Source organism: Chrysoperla carnea, chromosome X, assembly GCF_905475395.1.
Source record: "Chrysoperla carnea chromosome X, inChrCarn1.1, whole genome shotgun sequence".
Classification (NCBI taxonomy): Eukaryota; Metazoa; Arthropoda; class Insecta; order Neuroptera; family Chrysopidae; genus Chrysoperla; species Chrysoperla carnea.
In genome coordinates, this window is record NC_058342.1 from 15073425 (window position 1) to 15095932 (window position 22508).

At 29.6% G+C, this 22508-nt stretch overlaps 1 protein-coding gene across 3 annotated transcripts in view; it reads left to right on the top strand.

Moving 5' to 3' along the window:
• The first annotated feature begins 294 nt into the window (after window positions 1-294).
• LOC123302318 (polyamine-transporting ATPase 13A3) overlaps window positions 295-22508 on the top strand; it is a 30803-nt gene continuing 8589 nt past the window's right edge. For 2 of the 3 annotated variants that reach the window (XM_044885194.1, XM_044885195.1), the window contains exons 1-4: window positions 3749-4392; window positions 17633-17874; window positions 18145-18310; window positions 20454-20830. In XM_044885194.1, coding sequence (XP_044741129.1) covers window positions 4257-4392; window positions 17633-17874; window positions 18145-18310; window positions 20454-20830 — 921 coding nt within the window. In that variant the 5' untranslated portion in view covers window positions 3749-4256. Of the gene's footprint in view, window positions 350-414; window positions 490-3748; window positions 4393-17632; window positions 17875-18144; window positions 18311-20453; window positions 20831-22508 lie in introns of those variants that run through there. The other variant, XM_044885196.1, reaches the window with a different exon arrangement.

The following is a 22508-nucleotide window of genomic DNA, read 5'->3' on the forward strand; positions in this document are numbered from 1 at the left end:
AGCTGGTTTTGACTGTATATAAATACATATAGGTGTATATATATATACATATATAAACACATAAAAGTTTATTGTATTTTATATGTGTTATCTTGAAGATATCTTAGGAAGTTCGTCCAGGTACGCTTTATAATACTTTGGAAATAAAAAAATAGTTACAAAAGTTACTTTCTACATCTCACAGATTGTAGCAGTGTACATCAAAAACATTGAATTCATTTATTATTATTACTTCTGTCTATTTATTTATTTATTTAAAAAAATAAATGTCTGAAAAAATTTACCAATGCTATTGATAAATAATAGATTTAACAAATGGGTTTACAAATTCTTCCCACTATTAAAATTGGTAAAAAAAAACACATTTTCCTGTTTAGAATTTTTTTTAACTTTGATTTAATTTTTTTTTTTTAGGAATTTTTCAAAGTAATAAATCGAAGAATCGATTTGCACTTTCAAATAAATCTACCACGGGACATAACCTGACAGGTAATTATAATTTATTAATATCTTTAATTCTAACAATAATCCAAAAATTATTTTCAAAAAATTATAAACAAATTACTATTGATTTTCTATTTAAACTATAACTGCCATCTATGAGTGTATTATAAAAGTCTTGTAATCCATACTTTAAGTGCGGTAAAAAATAAAAAATTTTAAGTTTATAAAATTGTTAATATTAATAATGAAAAATAAAAATTTTAATCGATTATATATTTTAAAATAATGTGATGAATTTTTGAAAGTGATTTGAAAATAATTAAATATTTGTGACGTGAATGTCGACTAATAATATGGTGTAAATTCCACACAACCTCCATACATACAATCTTTAAAAATCGTTACAGGCTTTAAGCTTTAGTCTTATAAGCTTTAATGATTTATGAATTATTCTCAAGAGCTGGTAAATGTTTTAGGAGAGTATAACGATATATTTTTGAGTTAAAGTTATTATGAATCAGTGGGGGGAAATATTTTTTTCGTGCCTCTCCTCTGTAAAAAAATTTTTTCGAATTAAGATTGAATTGTTAGGTATTGTGTGTTGCTAAATAGAAAATACGACAGTGCAGACGTTGTATTTGCATGTTATAATTGCATATACAAATTTGTAAACAGTATATTTCGAAAAATATAAGGATAAAATTCAAGAACTTTTAAATACAATTTTTATTTTCGCGAACTCAATTTTATAAGATATAGTATTAACATCGTCTTTAGAATTACGGACCGTTAGGTTAGAGCTCTATATATGTAAGTAAAGATGCAATTTCATGGTGACGCTTGAACCTAGCTTCTAGCTTTAAATTTAATCATATGGTAAAGTTTCGATCAGAGTATCATCTATATAAAAAGCAGCGTCAAATCTGAGCGCCAAACTAGTACCGTCAAGCGTCAAGTTGACTTATCGATCTTCGTTATTCCCTAACCTATTTTGATCAACAAAAACAAATTGTTTTATTAACATAATATGTTTTTTATTATAATGCTTTAAAAATAATTATTAAATAATATCTGACAAGCGCAACTGTCAGTCTGAAGTATTTTAAAACTGCTTCAAAATATCGATTGTAATTCAGTTCGATATAACATTTTTAGTGTCAAGTAAATGATACCAGTGTCAATTAATTGAAGCTCAAATATGTTCAGCTGTACCGCTACTTTTTATCCGTAGGGCACTCTGATCGAAATTATAGCATGTGATCAAATTTGACGCTAAGAGTTAACGTCAAGCATCACCATAAAATCGTAGCTTAAGATCGCTCGCCAGTTTTATGCTAATATCAAATAGACAAAATGTTCTCAAATACTATATTTAAATAAAGGTAAGTTTTTTAATTAATAATTTATTTGCTATTGCTACACGAAAATTGGCGTCTTTTTACGGGACATAATTAATTTTATTTTTTTAAAATATCAATTGCAATAAAATATCAAATACACATGCAATACATGTTTATGTATGTAATTAATTTGAAAAAAATATCAATTAAATTCCATAAAAATGCATCAATTTTCGAATATCGATCAATTAATTTAAGAAACTTAAATTAGCTTAATAATAGTATTTGAGATATTGCCTACTTGATATTAGTACAAAAATGGTGAACGATCCTACCCACATATATAAAAATCTAGTTGGGCATGACAAAAAATCCGAAAATGGGTGTCTCTGATTAAATTTAAATTAGAATATTTTTCACCATGAAAATTAATTTCCACGTGTGGTAAAAACGATACTTTCTAAAGTGAAGAATCTTGATTCATCCAGGGTTTTTTTCCAAAATGTGTGGTTATTTAAACCTTAATTTCAGAGTAAAAGTATACCCATACTTTTACCAACGAAGATGACTAGCGTTTACTTTAATTTGTGCATTGAAGTATATATCTGAATACTTTTTGACATCAATGTTAGATAAAACGAAAAGTACACTCGAGCGGGAATTGAAACACCTACCAGACAAGCAATTTACTAACTGAGCTATTGAATTATTCGGTAACTGCATATATTAAGATATGGAATTATACACAGCTTTCGTACGATACAATAACTCAGTTGGTAGAGAGTTGGTTCGCCTAACCAGAGGTTGTGGAATCGATCCTTGGTAGAGTATACTTTTCGCCATATTAAAAGCTATGTATATACATATACACCGTAGTTGGATTTGATTTAGCTAGATTCAAAGGTCAGACTTACACGCTATATCTACAAAATCTGGTACTAGATTAATTCTAGAGCTGAATCTGTCAAACGCTTTAGCTAGAGAGCCATGTGTCTAGGGTAGATTAAGGCAGCTGCCTCTTTGTACTTGGATTTACCATTGATTTACTTGGCTTATGCCAAAAAACTGTTGAATTTATTATAAAATTTGTAGGCCAAAAATTCTGATTCTCCCCTTTCTTAATCCAAAATTTCTATTTCAGATCTAGAGCACTTAATCAACTAAGTAGAGCATTACATATTATCTCTAGCTAGCTCGTTTGACAAATCAAGTTTAGAGTAAATCTAGCAACACGTTTAATAGAGATAGCGTGTGAATGTGGCCTTTGATTTAGTATAGGTTAAGTGGAGCAACACTACTTTAACATTGACGTAAAACAATGTTACATAACCTCAATATATCATACATGTATATGGAGGTTAAAATACAATAAAATTCTATAAGAGAGAACAACGCATGCTTATAGGAATAATTTGTGAATGAAGGAACCTTTTATGTAGGTTAAAAAAGAACGGCATGAACGTGGTACCTTTTTTAATATATCATACACATGCTGCTACACATTAAGACATTTACAAAAAGCATTTGAGCGAGCGATCAAACTCAGAAAATAAAAATTTTTGGGCAAATAACATTTTAATATAAAGAGTCACATGTGTGATTCATCAGTAAAATACAAGTGATATAAAAATTTTCTCCGAATCGTGTATGTGTAATCTCATACCCACCATATTAAAATATTTAAAAAAAAAAGTAATATTTGCAACGTGAAATTAACCGCTTTTAACCAGCTAAATCTGGAAATATTCAATATATTACTTAAAAAAAATCAAATAATTTCGTGAACAAATCTTGTGTGTTTAAAATTTTAATCGGTATGATATAAATATTTCAAGGTAAATTTTCAACACTTAGAAATTATGTTCGAAAATCGATGTAAAATGTTTAAAAATAAGAAACCTGAACTTAAATATATTATTAGATTGGAGAAATTAATTAAAATGTTACAATTGTTTCACCATTAATTTTAAAAAAAAATTTAATTAAAAAATATACATTTTTGGAAGAAAAAGACAGTTTAGTTAGATTTGCGAATACTTATATAAGTCTATTATGTGCTTAATTATAAAGCCCTGTTTAAATCAAGTGAATCTGGTGAAGCGGGAATTTCAAATAACAACAGCAAGTCAAATCTTGAGGCAAATAATGAGCGAACAGGAGATTACATCTGGTCGTCCTATAATTGCATGGCGCAAAACAAATGATCCTGGAGACTGACATCCGACCAACGAGTAACAAATAGAAAACTCTCAAATCTTAAGTGTTTTAGTGATTAATGTGTCTGAACTATTCAAAAACAATTATTTGTATTTATTTTCGTGACTAAAAACGTAGCACCTGAGAGTTGAAAGGAGCGAGCGCACACAGCTACGGGCAGAGAGATTCAGACTCGACTTTTAAGTTGTTGATTTTATATTAATTTATTGTTGAATTTTTTTGGGCTTCTGGATTTATTAATAATTGTGAATCAAGATGAATGTTTCACCATCCAGACGTGGTTTTTGGAAATTCTCATTGCAGACAAAATCATCACAGCAGAAAAAAAATGAGCATCGTATTAATCGTGAGACAAGGGCTGAAAATGAACAATATATTGAGTTACTTAAAGGTATTATAAAAATTATTTCATATAAAAAATTTTTGGATTATTGTTGGAATTATATTTTAAGAGCGATAACACGTATTTAATGCCAAGTTTAATTACTTAAATAAAATTTGCTCTCATAATGCAATTTTTGAAATTTAAAATAAAAACAGTTGATACTCCTCGTGTCAATTAACGATTTTACTTCTTTGTTGAAATTGAAAATTATTTAAGTAATAAATCCTTTAATGATTATATAAACTTCAGGAGTCCTAACTGAAATAAAGTTTTAAATATAAATAAAAATTGTTGATAGTACTTGTATCAATTAAGGAATTAACTTCTTTGTTTTTAAACAATTTTGATGGGATTTTAAGGTTCCTACTTTAATTACATTTGAGCATTATTTAAGTAACAAGGCAAAGCTTTACTTAAGTAATAAAGCCAAGCTTTTAATGATTATATAAACTTCAGAATTCCTTACTGTAATTAAATTTTTTAATTTATATAAAAATTGTTGATAGCCCTTGTGTCAATTAAGGATTTAACTTCTTTGTTTTCAAACAATTTTGATGGGACTTTCAGATTCTTACTTTAATTACATTTGAGCATTATTTAAGTAACAAGGCCAAGTTTTTAATGATTATATAAACTTCAGAATTCCTAACTGTATTAAAATTTTTAACCTAGAATAAAAACAGTTGATAGTCCTCGTATCAATTAAGGATTTTACTTCTTTGTTTTTGAAACAATTTTAAGGTTCCTACTTTAATTACAATGCAGCATTATTTAAGTAGCAAGCCAAGCTTTACTTAAGTAATAAAGCCAAGCTTTTAATGACTATATGAACTTCAGAATTCTATACTGCAATAAAAATTTGTATAAAAACCATTGGAGGTCTCGTATTTTTTAAGGGTTTTACTTCTTAGCCTTCAAACAATTTTGATGAGATTCCTATTTTATTTACAATAAATATTATTTAAGTGATAAGGCCATGTTTAAATAAAATGAACTGTTGGCAGCCTTGAGTCAAATAAAGATTCGATTTAGTTTTCAAAAAGAAAATCGATTTTGATGAGTTTTCAAAAATTCTGCTTTATCGCAAAAGGGTCAAGCTCCTAATAATTAGATAAACTTCATAATTCCCCGCTGCTATTAAATTTTTTTAAAGTAAAAACATTTGATAGTTTTGTGTCAATTTACTATTAGACTTCTTAGCCTTAAAAAACAGATTTAGTTTTGATAATATTCCTAATTTTGCAAAAGGGTTCTTTTTCTATAAATTTTATGATTTCTGAATCAATGAAAACATATGGCAGCCTTGAGTCAATTAAAAATTTTACTTAAAACAGTCGCGTAACATTTAAGGATTTTACTTCTTAGTATCCATAAAACCTCTTGGAAACCTTTTTATAGGAGTGCAAAATAATTCCCTAAATTTAATTCTAATACTGTTTTAAAATTTAAATATAAACAATTGGTAACCTTGATTAAATTAAGGATTTTAAATATGGAAAAACAGTTAGGGATTCCTATACTTTTGAATAGATAAAAATATGTTTAGTTTAACTAATTCCCTAAATTTTCTAAATCTCCTCAATGCTATTATCAAATTGGAAAAGAACAATTTCAGACTACAAATAGGCTTTAAGTTAGTTAAAAATAAGAATCGATTCTCGGCTTCTCTTTTAAATCGTAAGAGATAGAAGAAAGATTCAAAGGCAACAAATTTTCCTTTTGTAAAAACGAAATTTACTTTGAACTTTTTTTTTTTCATTTGGTGAACTATTGATTAATTAAATAGGTTTTAGTATATAAAAGATGTTTAAACAATTAAACGCATTAGTTGTTATATCATAAATATCTATTATTTAATATACTATTATTTAACTAGCAAAAATTGTATCTTTTTTGTTTTACAAGGTCAATTTTTTGGGATTTCCAAAAGAAATTGTTTGTATTTTTGAAGTACCTATAAACAAATCGAGAATTTTTCAGAATTTTTGATAACAAGATAAATATACAAAAAATTTATCTGCCAATTGGGAAACACGCTTTCGTTAGTAACAAACACTGTAGTAAGATTTTGGAAGTCAATTTTAGCCTACTTCTAATTGTCCGAGGACAATACAATAATTCAATCCTAATTCAACTTTATCCTAGTATCCTGACCAAGATCATGAGGATAAATTATCGTTAATTTTATCTTTATTACTTTAATAATATTATCTTTTAATATTCTCACTAATCTGAACAATGCGATGGTGTAGTGGCTAGGTTGCCCGCCCTCACGCGAAAGGTCGTACACTTTCTTACCCAAAAAGTAAACAATCTTTAAGTTAGCGAGACTAAAAAAATAAGAAGATAAATTATATTTTAAAAATAAAAAAGTTAATATAAAGATATAGTGACTTAACAGTCGGTGCCCATTATTGAAAAAATTTCAGCCAGTCTTGGTTTTAATGGGCCCTCGACTGTTAAGTTGCCATGTAAACTATTGGTTTATTTAATAGCTATTCAATGATATCCCACTTAACATGGTTCGTCGAGTTTTATTTTTTTCTTTTTCACAAAATGGCGTCTGGTGGTCGCCATGTTAAATTTTCATTACTGCCATATTTTCAGCGACACTCGAAAGATTAATACAAATTGAATGACGTTATAATCATCAATATCGGCCCACGCGTTTAGTCTCTAGTGTGCTTGAAACTAAGGAAAACACATACATACATAAAGAACTTAAAAAACACGCTTTATTGCATTAAAAAGTGGATAATAATTTTAACTGTAATGTAAAATTCAAAGCGTGGGATGCATTCTACATCCAGTCTTTAAATTGGATGATTTGACAGGTATCGAACACTTCACGCTTTGAATTATACATTACAATTACAAATACTATCCACGTTTTAGTACAGCGGTTTTTTAGTTTTATTATTTTTTTTAACTGTAATTTATTTAATTAAAACTAATTTACATAAACGCTTTTTTTTTTAACCTTTTCAAAGAATTTTTAGAGCATGTATTATTACTATTTATCAGTTGTCTTAAATGGGAAATAACATTATTTATATCTGGGAAATGTTTATGTGTTTTTCATTGGATAAATCTTAGACGATTTTCAATTCGACTAAATACAGTTTTAAATTTCAATAATAACAAGTGAAAACAAACAATTAACTGAGTTAATTGTTGAAATATCATGTATAGACAGTGTTGATTACTTTGTTACATTACACATACATACATGTCACACATATATAACGGATATTCCCCTATAATACGTACTATACAATTTGTGCACTTACAGGTAAACAGTGAAACTCACGAAAAAATGTTTCAAACAAAAGTTGTTTATTATAAGGAATATTTTTTACATTAAAACTTTTGTTCTATCTCTAACGGTTTACAAGATGGGTCCTACGGACCAAAGACCCAATTGACCTATGTTGCTAATTTACAAACTCAACCTCACTTTATACGTCCTTAGCACGCTATCACATTTCAGCTCGATATCTCTTTTCGTTGTTGAGTAATCGTGATGACAGACAACCGAAAATAGACTAATTAGATGATTCTATGAACACTTATACCAAAATTTTGTTCATAGTATCAATATTTTTAAGGACGTTCATGCGTCAACCTGTTTTGCTATGTGCGTTCATAGGGAAACAGTATGTAAATTTTAAAGAATTTTAAATTAATAGAAAATAGAAAATTTTTTTGAAATTCTATTAAAAGTTTAAATAATTATTAACTGGTAAAAGTTTCAAGTATGGTTATCGAGATAATTTTTGAAAAATATCGATTTATATTTTTCATTTAGTCCCATGTTAAAACTTACTTTTAGTCATTTTTTAAACTTAAAAAAAATTTAAATTAATTCGATAACAGGTTATTTTTCCTGTCTTAAATCATAGAAAATCATTTAAATTATCGCATTATCATATTGTTTTTTATTTCTCTACTAATATTGTTGACACATGAACGTCCTTAAGCGTTACAAACTTGGGACTAAACTTAGTATATTTCATATACATGGTGTATAAAAACCATTAAGCAATATTATGACAAAAAATTTTCCTAGAATTTTCCCTTTGTTACATTTCTTTTAGTAAATTTATTTATATATTAGACATGTCTCGAAATAAGTTTCTCGTTTCATCATAGAAATATGATTCTAATCAAAGATTTTTCTTAAAATTTTTCTTTTGTTGCATTTTCTTCGTAAATTTATTTATATATAGTCATTTTTATACCATGTATATATGAAATATATCATAGTATATTAAGTTTAGTCCCAAGTTTGTAACGCTTAAAAATATTGATGCTACGAAAAAAATTATTAGAGTATTTATAAAATCACCTAATTAGTCCATTTTCGGTTGTCCGTCCGCCTGTCTGTCAATCCGATAACTCAAAAACAATAAATAATATCAAGCTGGAATTTTTACAGCGCACTCAGGACATAAAAAGTTAGGTCGAGTTCGTAAATGGGCAACATAGGTCAATTGGATCTTTCCCATTTCTTCCCATTTTGTAAACCGTTAGGGATAGAACAAAAGTTTAAATGTAAAAAATGTTCCTTATCAAAAAATAAACAACTGAAACATTTGTCCATAAACATGTAAAGTATGTATTATATGGGAATATCAGTTATGTATGTATGTGTAATGTGACAGCGTAAGCAACACGGTCTATACATGGTATTTCAACAATTAACTCAGTCAATTGTTTGTTTTCACTTGTTTTAATTTATAATTTTTGTCCTCGTTTATCGAGTCTGATAATAATAAAGAACAAGTGAAAACAGACAATTGACTGAGTTAATTGTTGAAATACCATGTATAGACAGTGTTGCTTACGAAATCGTTTATTTTTTTACGTCATGTAAATAAAGAAAGATAGTCACTCTTTCACACAAAGTAATAAGAGTATCTTTCTTTTTACTTCCTCAGTGGATATAGCAGGTATATATACTATAACAAACAAACACATACATAATATATATAACGTTTAAATTTAATGTATTTAATTTGCTACCTCACGGGTAAACAGTGATGTTTATGAAAACATGTTTCAAACAAAAGTTGTTTTTTTTTATAAGGAACATTTTTTACATTTAAATTTTTGTTCAATCTCTAACGGTTGACCTATGTTGCTCATTTACGAACTCGATCTCACTTTTTATGTCCTAAGAACGCTATGAAAATTTCAGCTTGATATCTCTTTTGATATTTCTTTGATTTATCGTCTTGACAGGTGGGCAACCGGAAATGGACTCTTTAGGTGATTTTATGAACACCTATATCAAAATTTTGTTCTTAGCATCAATATTTTTAAGCGTCACAAACTTCGGACTAAACTTAATATACCTTAATATATTTGATATATACATTGTATAATAAGAGAGGCCCTTCAGTCGGGTTTGTAACAACTAAAACTCTAAGTCAAATGTGCTCTCCTTGGAAAAATTTCATTAATTGGAGACAAAAACGCCTCAAAATGAAAGCTGCTTTTTTACGCAGGGAATCAATATTTTGGATCCATATTTTCTAAAACTGACTTCTTGTGGACTAGAGGTGCAAATAACATGACTAGAGGTTTCACCGCCCTCTCTACAAAATGGAACCAACAGTGTTTCTCGAAAGACCATCATTCTTTCTAAACTGCACCCAAGTCAGGCGGTTGATTCAATCTCTCCTACGCCAACAAATCTACCACTTCGTCCTCTTTCATGCCAGGGTTACCCGATAGTTAGATCAGCCTGACTGTTAGTCGAAACGATTTGAGCCCTACTCTCAACTGCAGGCCTCATTAACCAGTCTATAGCTGCGGAATGTCAGCCTGTTTAGCGAGAACATTTTTAAGTGGCATTCTTTTTCAAGGAAAAATTAAAGACCACACGTCTAAAAGATAAGCTGGAACACTAAAGGATTGTATGATGGTTTTTTTTGTGAAAGAATCGCCAAATTAGTCTAGCTGATTAAAATTTCTCCCCAGATATTAATTACTCCAGTAGCAAAAAAGCCAACCATGTTGTTGGAAACCCACGAGTCCCGAATATCTAAAAACTAACCCCGTATTTCTCCATCTGGTGTTCTAGTTTTAAGCTTAAGGCTTAATTTTTTCGGTATGGATATTTTATTTGTTTTCCACTGAATTAATCCGAAACATATATAATGTGGGTTTTATTTCGTTCAAATTAATCTCAATAGTGCGATTTTTTTAAAAATACTGATTGATAAAATAATCTGAGTATAATAAATTGAACTATGTTGAAAATAAAACATTTTATTCATTGAATATAATATAATTAATAAGCTGGTATCAATTCCATTAATGATTCACATTACAGTTAAATCTCGTTAAAAATAATTTGCATACAATTGTAAGCATCATCTCTTGAGAACAAAACGATATCGATTATCTTAAGTAAGATAAGTTTTAAATAAGTTATTTTGGTCTCTTTTCGATGGTTGTAAAATGAAACCAAAAACGAGTATCTCACACTAAATAATTTTATGATATTTAAAATTAATTAAAAAATTTGAAAAAATTCTGGTGTATTCTAAACATATTAAAGAATTTACTATCGTTGGAAATTTATCTTAAAGTTAATTTTTCAACAAGATAGCTTTGTAGAAATTATTCCAAATTCAACGAACTTTCACACGTATTTTTACGACTATAATTTCTATATTTAATAAATTTGAATTTGTTGGATAAACTTTTAATTCCATCAACGAACATTCTAAACCTATTATAAGCCTTTGTTCCATTATAAATTTAAAAAAAAATATATACAGTGGAAACTGGTTAAGTGAAACATTGAGGGAACATTGCTGCTACAAAGTTATGAATATCGAGCCTTTGCGAGAAATCTTGTGCCTTTTCTTTAATCATCAAGTTACATGTTAGCAAACACTGTTCAAGTTCAGGATATTCTAATAAGCGTAAACGTTTTAGTTTGCCTTGCCCTTCAGAACATTGTGATTGAATTTTATCTTTATTCTGAAATACTCTACAAAGAATAGATTTTGGCACATTAAATTCGACGCAGACTTCATCGCGTGTCTTTCCACTTTCATAAATGGATATTAACTTCAGTTTTTCTCGCACTGGTAACGATTTAAGCCTTCGTTTCGGCATTTTTCAAATAAACATCCGTATGATAGTAAAGTAAAACTAAAACTGAAGGTCATTGAGGCTCAAAATTAGGTCAGTGCAGAATTTGCGAGTAGCATTAGAATAAGTAAGTAAACAAACAAAACGATGTTATCTCAGTTCTCAGTTACAGAAGTTAATGCATGTAAAATTCACTCGCCTTCTCAGTTATAGAGGTAACTATGACAATAAAATCGAAAGAACGAATTCTAATTATAGAGGTTTGCTTCGCCCCACTAAGTTATTGCCAAAGTATTGGGACTTCAGCATGAGTTCCAGTTATGGTGGTTTCTCACATATCCAGGTCCACCTAACCAAGTTTCACTGTATTTTTCTGTAATAGTTTAAATAGTTGAACTATACAATTGGTACAATATAAGCCTATGCATCATATTTATATATCAATCAAAATCGTATAAGTTGAGTTGAGTTATAGAACATAAATAATTATAAATAATAATTCAATGACAAATTTGTTATAATATTTTAATCTGTAGACTATAACTTTTTTTAATATTTTTTTTTAATGTATCATAACTTATATTAAACGATTCATTGTTTTGTTTCTTATGAGCTCATCGATGATGGTGTTTAAGGTAGTATGGGTCTTCAACAGACTCATCTTTTTTTTTCAAAATTTTAAATAGCTTACAAAATTTAATACACACATTACCATAATTTATCATAATAATTAAACTGATTTTATAACAATTAATAATACATAAAATTATATTACAAAAAAATAAATAGTATTTTGACCATTCATTTGATTAGTTATTGTAGTTATAATTCCTATATTATCGACATATTATACTCTAGAAATCTTCTGTATCATAACGAAAATAATAGATTTGGCAACGTTACAACGGTTTAAAGCGCCGAGTTATTTTATAAAAACAATTTTTTGTGACACATTAATTAAACTTGTCTACCGATGTCGACGACATCTGTTAGTGATTTTTTAAGTTATCATATTCATAATGAAGCATACGGAAATTACAATGTGAATTATAATTAATCGTTAATATTTTTTGATAATGATCGATAACATGCATTTAAATTTTAATTCAGCTTTTTTTTTGGTGTATTATTATGTGAACACAGTTTTTTGGAAATATGAAAATTTTGGTCTTATATAAAGAATAACGCACGGGATCCCATTAAGTCAATGTAAAAACAACGATTTTTAATTTTCAATATTTCATTAAGTCGATAAGGCATCCTCAAATTTGAATAAAACATTATTTAGATGCTTATCTTTAATATAATAAAAGGCTAACTGTTCTAAGTTTATTTTTATATTTTACCCATACTACCTTAAATACACAGGAATGAAATGTCAAATCTTGCTGGACAGTTGGATAGCATGTATTTAGGAACAACTGAATATAACATGATAAAGTTTCGTGTTGAAATATTAATTAATTTTAATGAATTGTTTACAGTACTGGATTAATTATTTGTTTATTATTTTATTTATTTTATCAAATAATTGTACACTAATAATATTTATTTCTAATATATTAGTTATTATAGTGATGGGACGAATGTTTATTTCCAATATTCGCGAATGCGAATGTTGATTTTCAAATGAAGCGCTCACAAATTCGAATGTATTAAGTAATAACCCATTAAGCGAACCCTAGTAGCCCAGTTGGTTAAGGCGTAACCAATTCCGTCCGCGGTATGCCTAGGGTAGCGGGTTCGATCCCCGCCGTCGCAACAAAATTAATTTAATAAATAGTTGTGATGGGCTGGTGTAGTGCATGGTATATGCATGAAGGAGGTGCACAAGATGAGTTAAAGACCCAATTGACCTATGTTGCTCATTTAAGAACTTGCCTCATTTTTTAATTTATATCCTGAGCACGCTATAAAAATTTTGGCTTGATATCAGAAAGACAGGCAGACGAAAGCATAACCGGAAATGGATTTGATGAATACTTATACCAAAATTTTGTTGGTAGTATCAATATTTTTAAGCTTTACAAACTTGAGACTAAACTTAGTATACCTTAATATATTTAATATATACATGGTATAAAAAGTGTTCCACCGAACGGTTCCCTTACTGCAATGAAATGTCTTTCGCTTTGTAAATATTGAGTAGTGTCCGACCGAAGGTTGATTTTTGGCCGAAGTCGAAGATTTTAAAGCTTTAATTTTAAAGTTGATCTCTAGAACTTGATCTAGAGATTATGATCTCTAGAAGTTGATCCAGAAGTCAATCTAAAGATGATTAAAATTATTTATTATTAGAGTAACATATTAACAATCACAATCAGATCGACCAGTCAGTATTCAATAAAAATAAAAAATCACAGTTTTTACATTTACCAGGAATTTTCGACTTTGAAGCCGAATGTTTGGCCGAAGGTGGTTTTTTTACCCGTAGTCGAATCTTTGGCCGGACACTAATATCGAGTCATTAATTTTGACCGTCTAAGGCTAATAATTGGTTCCCAAGATGCCCTTTTTTTTTGTCTGAAAACTAATTTTTTGACAGAACCAGAATGATCTATTAATAAAATTTGTCTATTGTTATCTATAACCTTGAAATAGAAACAAAAATTTCCATCGAAATATTCTCACCGTATTTATATTATAAAATATAATATAATGTGTGCGTTATCTTATAATATGCCACTTAAAAAAAATTAATTAACAATTAAATAATTAATAATCTCAAATCACAAATTATTATAATATTTAATATTATTTATGAGATAAGAAAATAAAATATAAATATTTTATAATAGTTTGTAAGGAAAGGAAATATAAATAATTTGTATAAAGAATTTTTGATAAGGGTCATTTATGCTAATATATATTCATACATATTTCTAGAATCAAATTCAATTCGATTTAAAGGGATCCGTATCAAAAATTATTTCAATACGAATAAAGTTAGTATAAATCGTTATACAAGACAGCAGCGCAGTTATGTGAGCCCCTTATGCGATTACAAATGTGTAGATTTAGGACCTCGAAACCAGACAATTCGCCTATATAATAAATTTATAAGTTGTAAGACAATTAATTCTATAATGGAGAAAGATGGATTGACTTTTATAACTGAACTGAAAAAGTTCTTATTGACTATTTGTCCGTATTCTCTAGACGAAGTGTTGCTGTGAGCCTTAAAGGAAAATTTGTTTTTTATATTTGTAATCTATCGATATAAACACTTTGTTATTAGGTGACTTACAAATTGCTTTGCAAATTGTATTATGGATAGATTTATTTATTTATAAGTATGTTATTGTAAGGATTTATATTCCTTAAATATTTGACTTCTCAGTTGAATTGATAATAATGAAAACATTGAAATTTAAATTATACTGGTTTCATTTTAAAAGAAATAATTTTTTTATTTTTATATTATAACATATCATTCAACTGAGAAAATATTTTAGTTTGACTTATGTAATCTACAGTTTAATTTTTTTTATCGACTTCATCTAAGTACCACTTGTATTCCAAATCCTTGACCGAATCACACTATAAGTGATACTCGGGAGGCATTTGATCTTTTAGTATCAGATGCCGGCTATTCTACCCATGATTTTTTATGGTTTTCCATTAGGTTTGCATGACATTAATGCCGGGATATTTCCTAACAAAGTCAGCCATCCCTATCCCTTTTAATGACATGTTCTGTACAATATTGTATTGTTAAAAAAAAAAAAAGAATGAATAAATTGAATTGAATTGAACTATAGAAATGAAAAATGCACTCCAAGATGAAACTAACCATCCATACAATATTTGCAAACTTTTTTTATAAGCTCTAACTTGGTTAACCCTTCGTTATCGCGTGAAATTTTCGTACAGAGTTGGTCTTGCCGCTACGATATGCCGCAAACGTCATTCTTTTACAGCGTTGTCACATTGTGATTGTTTATCAACGCCGCCAAGAGTATGTCTAGCATACTAACTGACTGTCAACTAAAGTACTTCCATACCAACTCCCATAAATATATTTTATGGGAGTAAAATATATTTATAAAAATAAATATATTTTTTAATAATTAATTATCGACTAAAAAAATTAACATTAGATTGATAAACGTATATTATAGGATATGACACGTAAAAAAATCCATGAACCTTAACTCTCTGCCGTTTCGTCCTCTGATTGCGAAGTGTGTGAAAGAGCAATTAATTTCCAAGTACCTTTATGAAATGCAAGCTGATGCTTGCATTTGGACAGATGCAATAAATCGTGGTCACTTAAAACATCCTAGTAAAGCAGTATACCAACTTCTGAAAAAAGCAGAAGTTTTCAGTAGCTATGGAAAATCATTATTGCATCTGCAGAATGTTCATGAGCTTTTAACAAGAAGTATTCAGGAAGCTGTTAAACACTTATTTATCTTTCCTGAATGCCACGAAATACGTGATAAAGTTTTGGAGAAATTCATTTCCTTACGACTTCACATTCTTGCTAAAAATAAAACGCTACAATCAGAGTACCAAAATCTTGTTGTTTTTAGTTCTCGAAGTGTGTATTTGCGTACTTCTACAAAAACTGTTCGCAAATAAATTGTTTAGATTTTTGCAATAATATTATAACAACCTGTTTTTTAAATGATATTACTAATTTACTTGTTCTCAGTATTAAGAATACTTTAGATACCTATAAAATTAATAAAAATATTTGAGTTGACAGTTAATATGTCAAACGCTGGACACATTTCCCATCATGCATTGCAGGATAAGAATGCTTCCTTTTATATTACTTGAGTCATTTCTATACCGCCGCCATGATGGAATTGACCTAAGGAATTACCTCAGTTGTCAGAACGCTTAAAATCGTTTGAAACTCAGTTTATGTAACTTAATAGTCTAAGCAGACTATACACTCGGCAAGGTTATGATAGGTTTTCCTAAAGTCATTTTTTATACTTTTTTCAATCGACATTAATATTTTTAATATCTAATAAATCGAATGATTGTAAAAAAAATGACGTTATATTTTCTGAATAATTTATGATTTATTTGTAAAGACATCTCAAATAAATAATTAGATCTTTTGTAATTTTTATTTCATAATTAATTCTAATATTATTGTCTTCTTTCAAATAAAAATTGTTAACATAAATCACTGCTTCGCTGTTAAATATTAATTTTTAATTTATTAATATTATTTATTGACACATGTATCGAAAACTCAAGAAACAATACATAAATATATAAAAAGTTTTCTTAGCTAAATTTTACTAATTTTCCAGCAAGAAAGATGAGCTGAATGAGAAGGGGGTATAGGAAGGCAGTTACTCTTTTTTAGACATGCTACTGTTATTTAAAATTTATACTCAGCACTCAAATTTAAATAAGGTTTCGATTCGCAATTAAATGTGCCTTAGGTAATCTCATTTAATTGCGAATCGGAACCTTATTTAAATTTGAGTGCTGAGTATAAATTTTAAATAACAGTAGCATGACTAAAAAAGAGTAACTGCCTTCCTATAAAAATTTCAGCTTGATATCTCCTTTCGTTTTTGAGTTATCTGGAAGGACAGACAACCGAAAATAGACTAATTATGTGATTTTATGAACACGTATACCAAAATTTTATTCGTAGCATCAATATTTTTAAGCGTTTAATTTGGGACTAAACTCCAATATACCTTGATATATTTTATATATACACTAGCCTGATACCCGCCCGTTTTACTGGGCTTAAAAGTAAAAAACATCGCTTTATAGCCTCCACCTCAGAAAATGTCAGATTAAATTTTATTTTTTTAATATATCTTTATAAATTATAGCTCATGTGTTATTCTGAAGTATGAGCTATATTGCTGTACTGTTTCATTAAAAACCATTCGCTAGGTTTTGCGTGAAAGCGTAACAAACAAACATCGTTACTTTCCTATTTATAATATATAGAGATGGTATAAAAATCAAGCCAAGTAAAACAATTTTGATAAACAGGCAATATGAATTCACAAACCATAAGTGTTCTGTTTTTATTTTGGTTATGGAATGCTAAATATTGACTGTTTTTAATTAAATTTTGAATTTTAAAATATAATCATTAACCTTATAAGTAAACCAGTTTTAATTTGTTGTTTTGTATAATTTGTTTTAGGGGCTCAAAATGGCGGTGTTAATATGCAACAGGATAAGAATAATTTCATTAACATGGGTGAAGAGGACCAAATGGAAATTATTGGATACGCATATGATGTATTTAAATTTAGTGTTACATGGTTTTGGATAATATCCACATGTGGTATATTACGCTTAATTTATCATTGGTATCCACATCTATATTTAAAAAGTACTTATCGAAAAGTTCCACTATCTATGGCACAAAAAATTTTAGTTATTGTAAGTACGCAAACTTTTTTCATTTGAATTAGGAAATGTTGCAACAAAAACAATTTGAAAAGTTTAGCTATACTAATCACGGAATATATTCAAAGAAAATTCCGAGCATTTCACGAAATCATTCTGATCTCTGTTTTTTATCGTTCTCAAATCGCTGGAGATCAATCTCCACAGATCACTCTTCAAAATTGATCCATCAATAATTAAAACATTCCTGATATCAATTCCTTGAGAAATGAATGTGGTCTTATCATACTTTATTTTTTGTAGGAAACGTATCAAGATAAACATACAAGTTATCATGTAAAAGATTTGAAAACATTAACACCGAATCAAGTAATGCGTATGGAAAAGGCTAGTGAAACGGATGGCGTTGAAGATATTTCACAATTTTCATCATCTGATATTCCATTAAGTTTATCAGTCCACTTTGGAGGTACGATTTCAAATTTAATTAACTTTAAAATAATTGAAACTGTAAAGAACTTCGGTTTATTCATCTGATCACAAATTAACGGTGAATTATAGCTGCCTACCGACTTAGCAACTGCAGAAGTAGCACTGTGGATCAAACACAGATCATGCCAGTATAATGAACAGGTTGGTGAATGTGATCCCACTTATGGAAATGGTGCAGGATTCCACTGTTCCCATTTATCGTTTTAATCGCAAATTTAGAATAATCGTTCCTTCCGTGAGGAATGAGATCGAGATGTAATTAGTTTTTCATCCCCTCCCGCAACATATCTGTATACGGGTGGATCAAGGTTCGAAGATCTATCTGGTGCGGGAGTTTATGGACTTAAAATAAATAAATCGATTCCTCTTGGTCAATATGCGACGGTTTTTCAATCAGAAATCTTCGCTATGTCATTCTATCGTTAAATGGAATGTAGCATCGGACTCGTTGATACGAGGAGAATTGTCTCAAACGCGAGGTATGTTTTGAGACGACGCAAAGTTGAAAAGGAGCGTTCATTCGTCACAGGTCAAACTGCCAGAACGCGAAGCATTTGGTAGAAATTTGGAAACTCATCATTATACATATCGAGTACTTGTGAATTTTTGAGGTCCTGTCCGGTAATGCGTTTTCGCCAAAGTTTAACTTTGTCTCAAAGAGTTTTCATCAAAATTTTGCATTTTGTTGGAAAAGAACAAGTAAAATTTCATTAAATGATGAAATTTAATGCGCGATGACCCTGTTTCAAAAATCGATCCTATAATGTGTCAGAAACAAATCGAAGCACGTGGTTTTAAAAATTTTACTGAACTAGCGTCTTCTACAAAACTATATCGTTAATTCAAATTTATGTTCAGAGATTCTCAATTCTGATTCCCTCCGTGCACTAAATCTAGGTACTAGAAGTTTTAATGCGGCCTCTTATTATCGTGAAAGAATAATTTATACAATAAAACCTCAATAAGTTTAAAGTAAAAGGATATATAAAAAAATTAGATATGTAGTTTTTAACTTCAAAAGAGTTTATTTAAAAAAAAGTTAAGGCTCTGTACTTTAATTTACTAAGTTTTTATAAGACGTTGTTTGCAAAAAACGATTTTGTCCATATCTGCTATACAGTCCTGTGCGCACGGGATGGGTTTTAGGGGTTAAAACCCCTTCCAATGAGAATTTGTCCACATAAATTTTGAATTATCAATATAGTTCTGCAAATTCACCCATTTAAGAGACCCTTTTCCATCGACGAATCAGATATCCACGCATATTTTGAGCTCGGTACATTCTTTGACCTAGATCTTGGCGAGGCTATCGAACTGGCTGATGCTGCGAAATATATTTTGATTGAAAGAAGAGAAAACGCTGGAGAAGAATTCAGGAAAATTTTAAAAATGATGAGCGATGTCTGCGATGTATATGACATAGAAATGCGGAAGCTAAACTTCGCGTCATAACAGACTCATCGCTCCAAAATACAGACTGATTCAGTTGAAGATTATAGATCCATTTTTGAATCATCGCAATATTTTATCAAATTTAGCTTGATCCTTTTTTAATGTAATGAAAACTTTAGCTCGAAGTTCAACTTTGGCGAAAACGTATTGCCGGATGGGGTGCCAAAAATTCACTCAAAGCACTCCGTATTTGCAATAAAGATGTATTTCCGATAAAGATGTATTTCCGATTGTCTACCTACTGCTTCGTGTTCTGGCGGTTTTGCCAGTGACAACAGGCTCTTTTTCTACCTTGCGGTCTCAAAACATACCTTAAATCGACAATGTCTGAAAATCGGCTAAACGGTTGAGTCCTCGCTCAATATACATCACGCTGTAAAGATCGATGCACACATAATTTTGAAAAAGTTTTTTTCTGTACCTCGCTGAAATAACTTATTGAAAAATAGTGACTGACATTTTGATCTTATTAAATGTTCTCTTAATTGGAAAAAAAATATTTATTGTTTTTATTGACTTTATGATCTAAACATGGTGAACAAATGTTTGAACCCCTCCCTTGAGTAATTCCTGTGCACGGGCCTGTTGCTTTATAGAAGATTTCGGACTCTAAGCGGAAGGTAATTTGGTGCATTTTCAAACCCAAAATAAAAAACTTTTCTTTTCAGGCGGTGTCTTTAAAAAAGTGGATAAATTATCATTTTTCACATGCAAGAAAGTGATATACATATGGAATCAAGATGAAAATAAATTTGTGAAATTACGTGGCTTAGATGCATCCGTCACCAGCAACATATTCCATGAAGCTGTGGGTTTAACTAGTCATGAACAATTTACACGTAAACTTGTGTATGGACCAAATCATATAAATGTACCAGAGAAAGGTGTTATCACGTTGTTATTTTTGGAAGTATTGAATCCGTTTTATATATTTCAAATTGCTAGTTTTATTTTATGGTTCTGTGATGAATATTATCAGTATGCAACGGCTATTCTGTTGATGAGTATTTTTGGTATTGTTATGTCAATTATTCAAACTATGAAAGTAAGTTCAAATTTTATTTTGTTTCCTAGCTAAAACTAATCCTAAAGTCTGTTAGCTTGAGGTTTTCATTTTATTTTTAAAAAATATATCAAAACCACCTTTATACATTCACTGACACAGAATTTTCGTCCAGATAGAGTTATAAAAACAATTGTCGTAATTTCAGATATCTGTATTTTTGCATAAAATAATCCGATTTTGACCGTATATAGCTCAAAATCATATACTTTCAACTTTATGAAAATATACCTCAAAATTTATTATCATCTCTTGTTTTTCAATCAAAAATCTTCGCCATGCTGAGAGGTGCCCATATCTGTAACACGAAAGGTTACAGTGTGGCAAATGTCAACAGCTTCTCAGATCTTATTAGGGCAATCAATCGAGGATAGTCTATGAATGAATCGCCTGACTCTGAATAACAAGGTCAGGCTGATCTGGGTACCGGTTCACCTTGGCGTTAAATGGAATGAAGCAGCGGACTCCTTGGTACGAGAGGGTTCGTCTCAAATACCTCTTTCTCCCGAGCCTGTCATTTCCATAATAAGATGTTCCGCAATTTACCAAAACAAGGAATTATTACGAAAAGCTCATCTTGATTATTGGGACTTTGCGCAGAGCATGCAACAAGTTAAATTGTGTATTTCCACAGCTAGGCTATTCGCTGTGTGCGCCTGAAACTCACTAGAACACAATTGAGAAGGTTGGTAGGGCTCATGACAGAACAATTGAGTGAAACTTCCACATTTGTTGGGTATCATATTTAGAATGTTTGAGTCCGAAACCTTGGATTCATCATTCCTGAATCCTATTGCTTCATCTGCTTAAAATAGCATCCCTTAACAGCAGACGTCTAGCATCCGGTAACAAGTTGTTCTTCAGCAGGGCACAGAAGACCCCTTATCTAGATATTAAGAAACCATTTACGCCAAGAGTTGAAAAGGCGGAAAAAAAAATTCTCATTAGTTTTTATGATTTTAAAAAGAGAACGTCGAATGCAAAAATTATTTGCATGAAAATCAATATAACCATTGGCAAGTTTGTTCTTTTCTATAGAAAAAGCTCTGTTCTGCGTTGCCGTACGAGCTTTTTGAGAAAGTTATTAACTGTCAAAGCGAAATTAACACTTTTGGTATTAAATGACTGTATCTTCTGGAATAATAATCGCTCAGAAGTTGAACGGGCATCATTCGAAAGCCGGAAGTGTCTCCCTGCTCTGTTTTTGACTAAATATATTAATTCGGCAATTTTTCCTTTGAGTTTTGTGTCTTAAACACTAAAAAAAAGAATTAGTAGCAGTATGTACCAACTTTTGGTTTTATATTTCGTTTAAAAAAAATTGTTAATTGAAATTACATGTCGTGACAAGGTGATTTAGAAAAATTTTAATGACATTTAAACAAACAACTCGAAGTTGTATTAGAATTACAGTTCTTAAAATTTCCCACAAAATTTGTTGCATTTTTTTCTCTTGAGTTAAAAAAAGAGGAAGAAAATGCTACAGTTTAGAGTCAAAGGTGTCAAGTTGTTTTTGACAGTTAATTACTAACTCAAAAAAGCCCGTACGAAACACTAAAAAGCGTTTATTATAAAAGAAAGAACAAATTTGCCAATGTTAACATCTGGTTTTATGTAAAATAATTTTTGCACTAAGCGTTAACATTTACGGTCTTTGAAG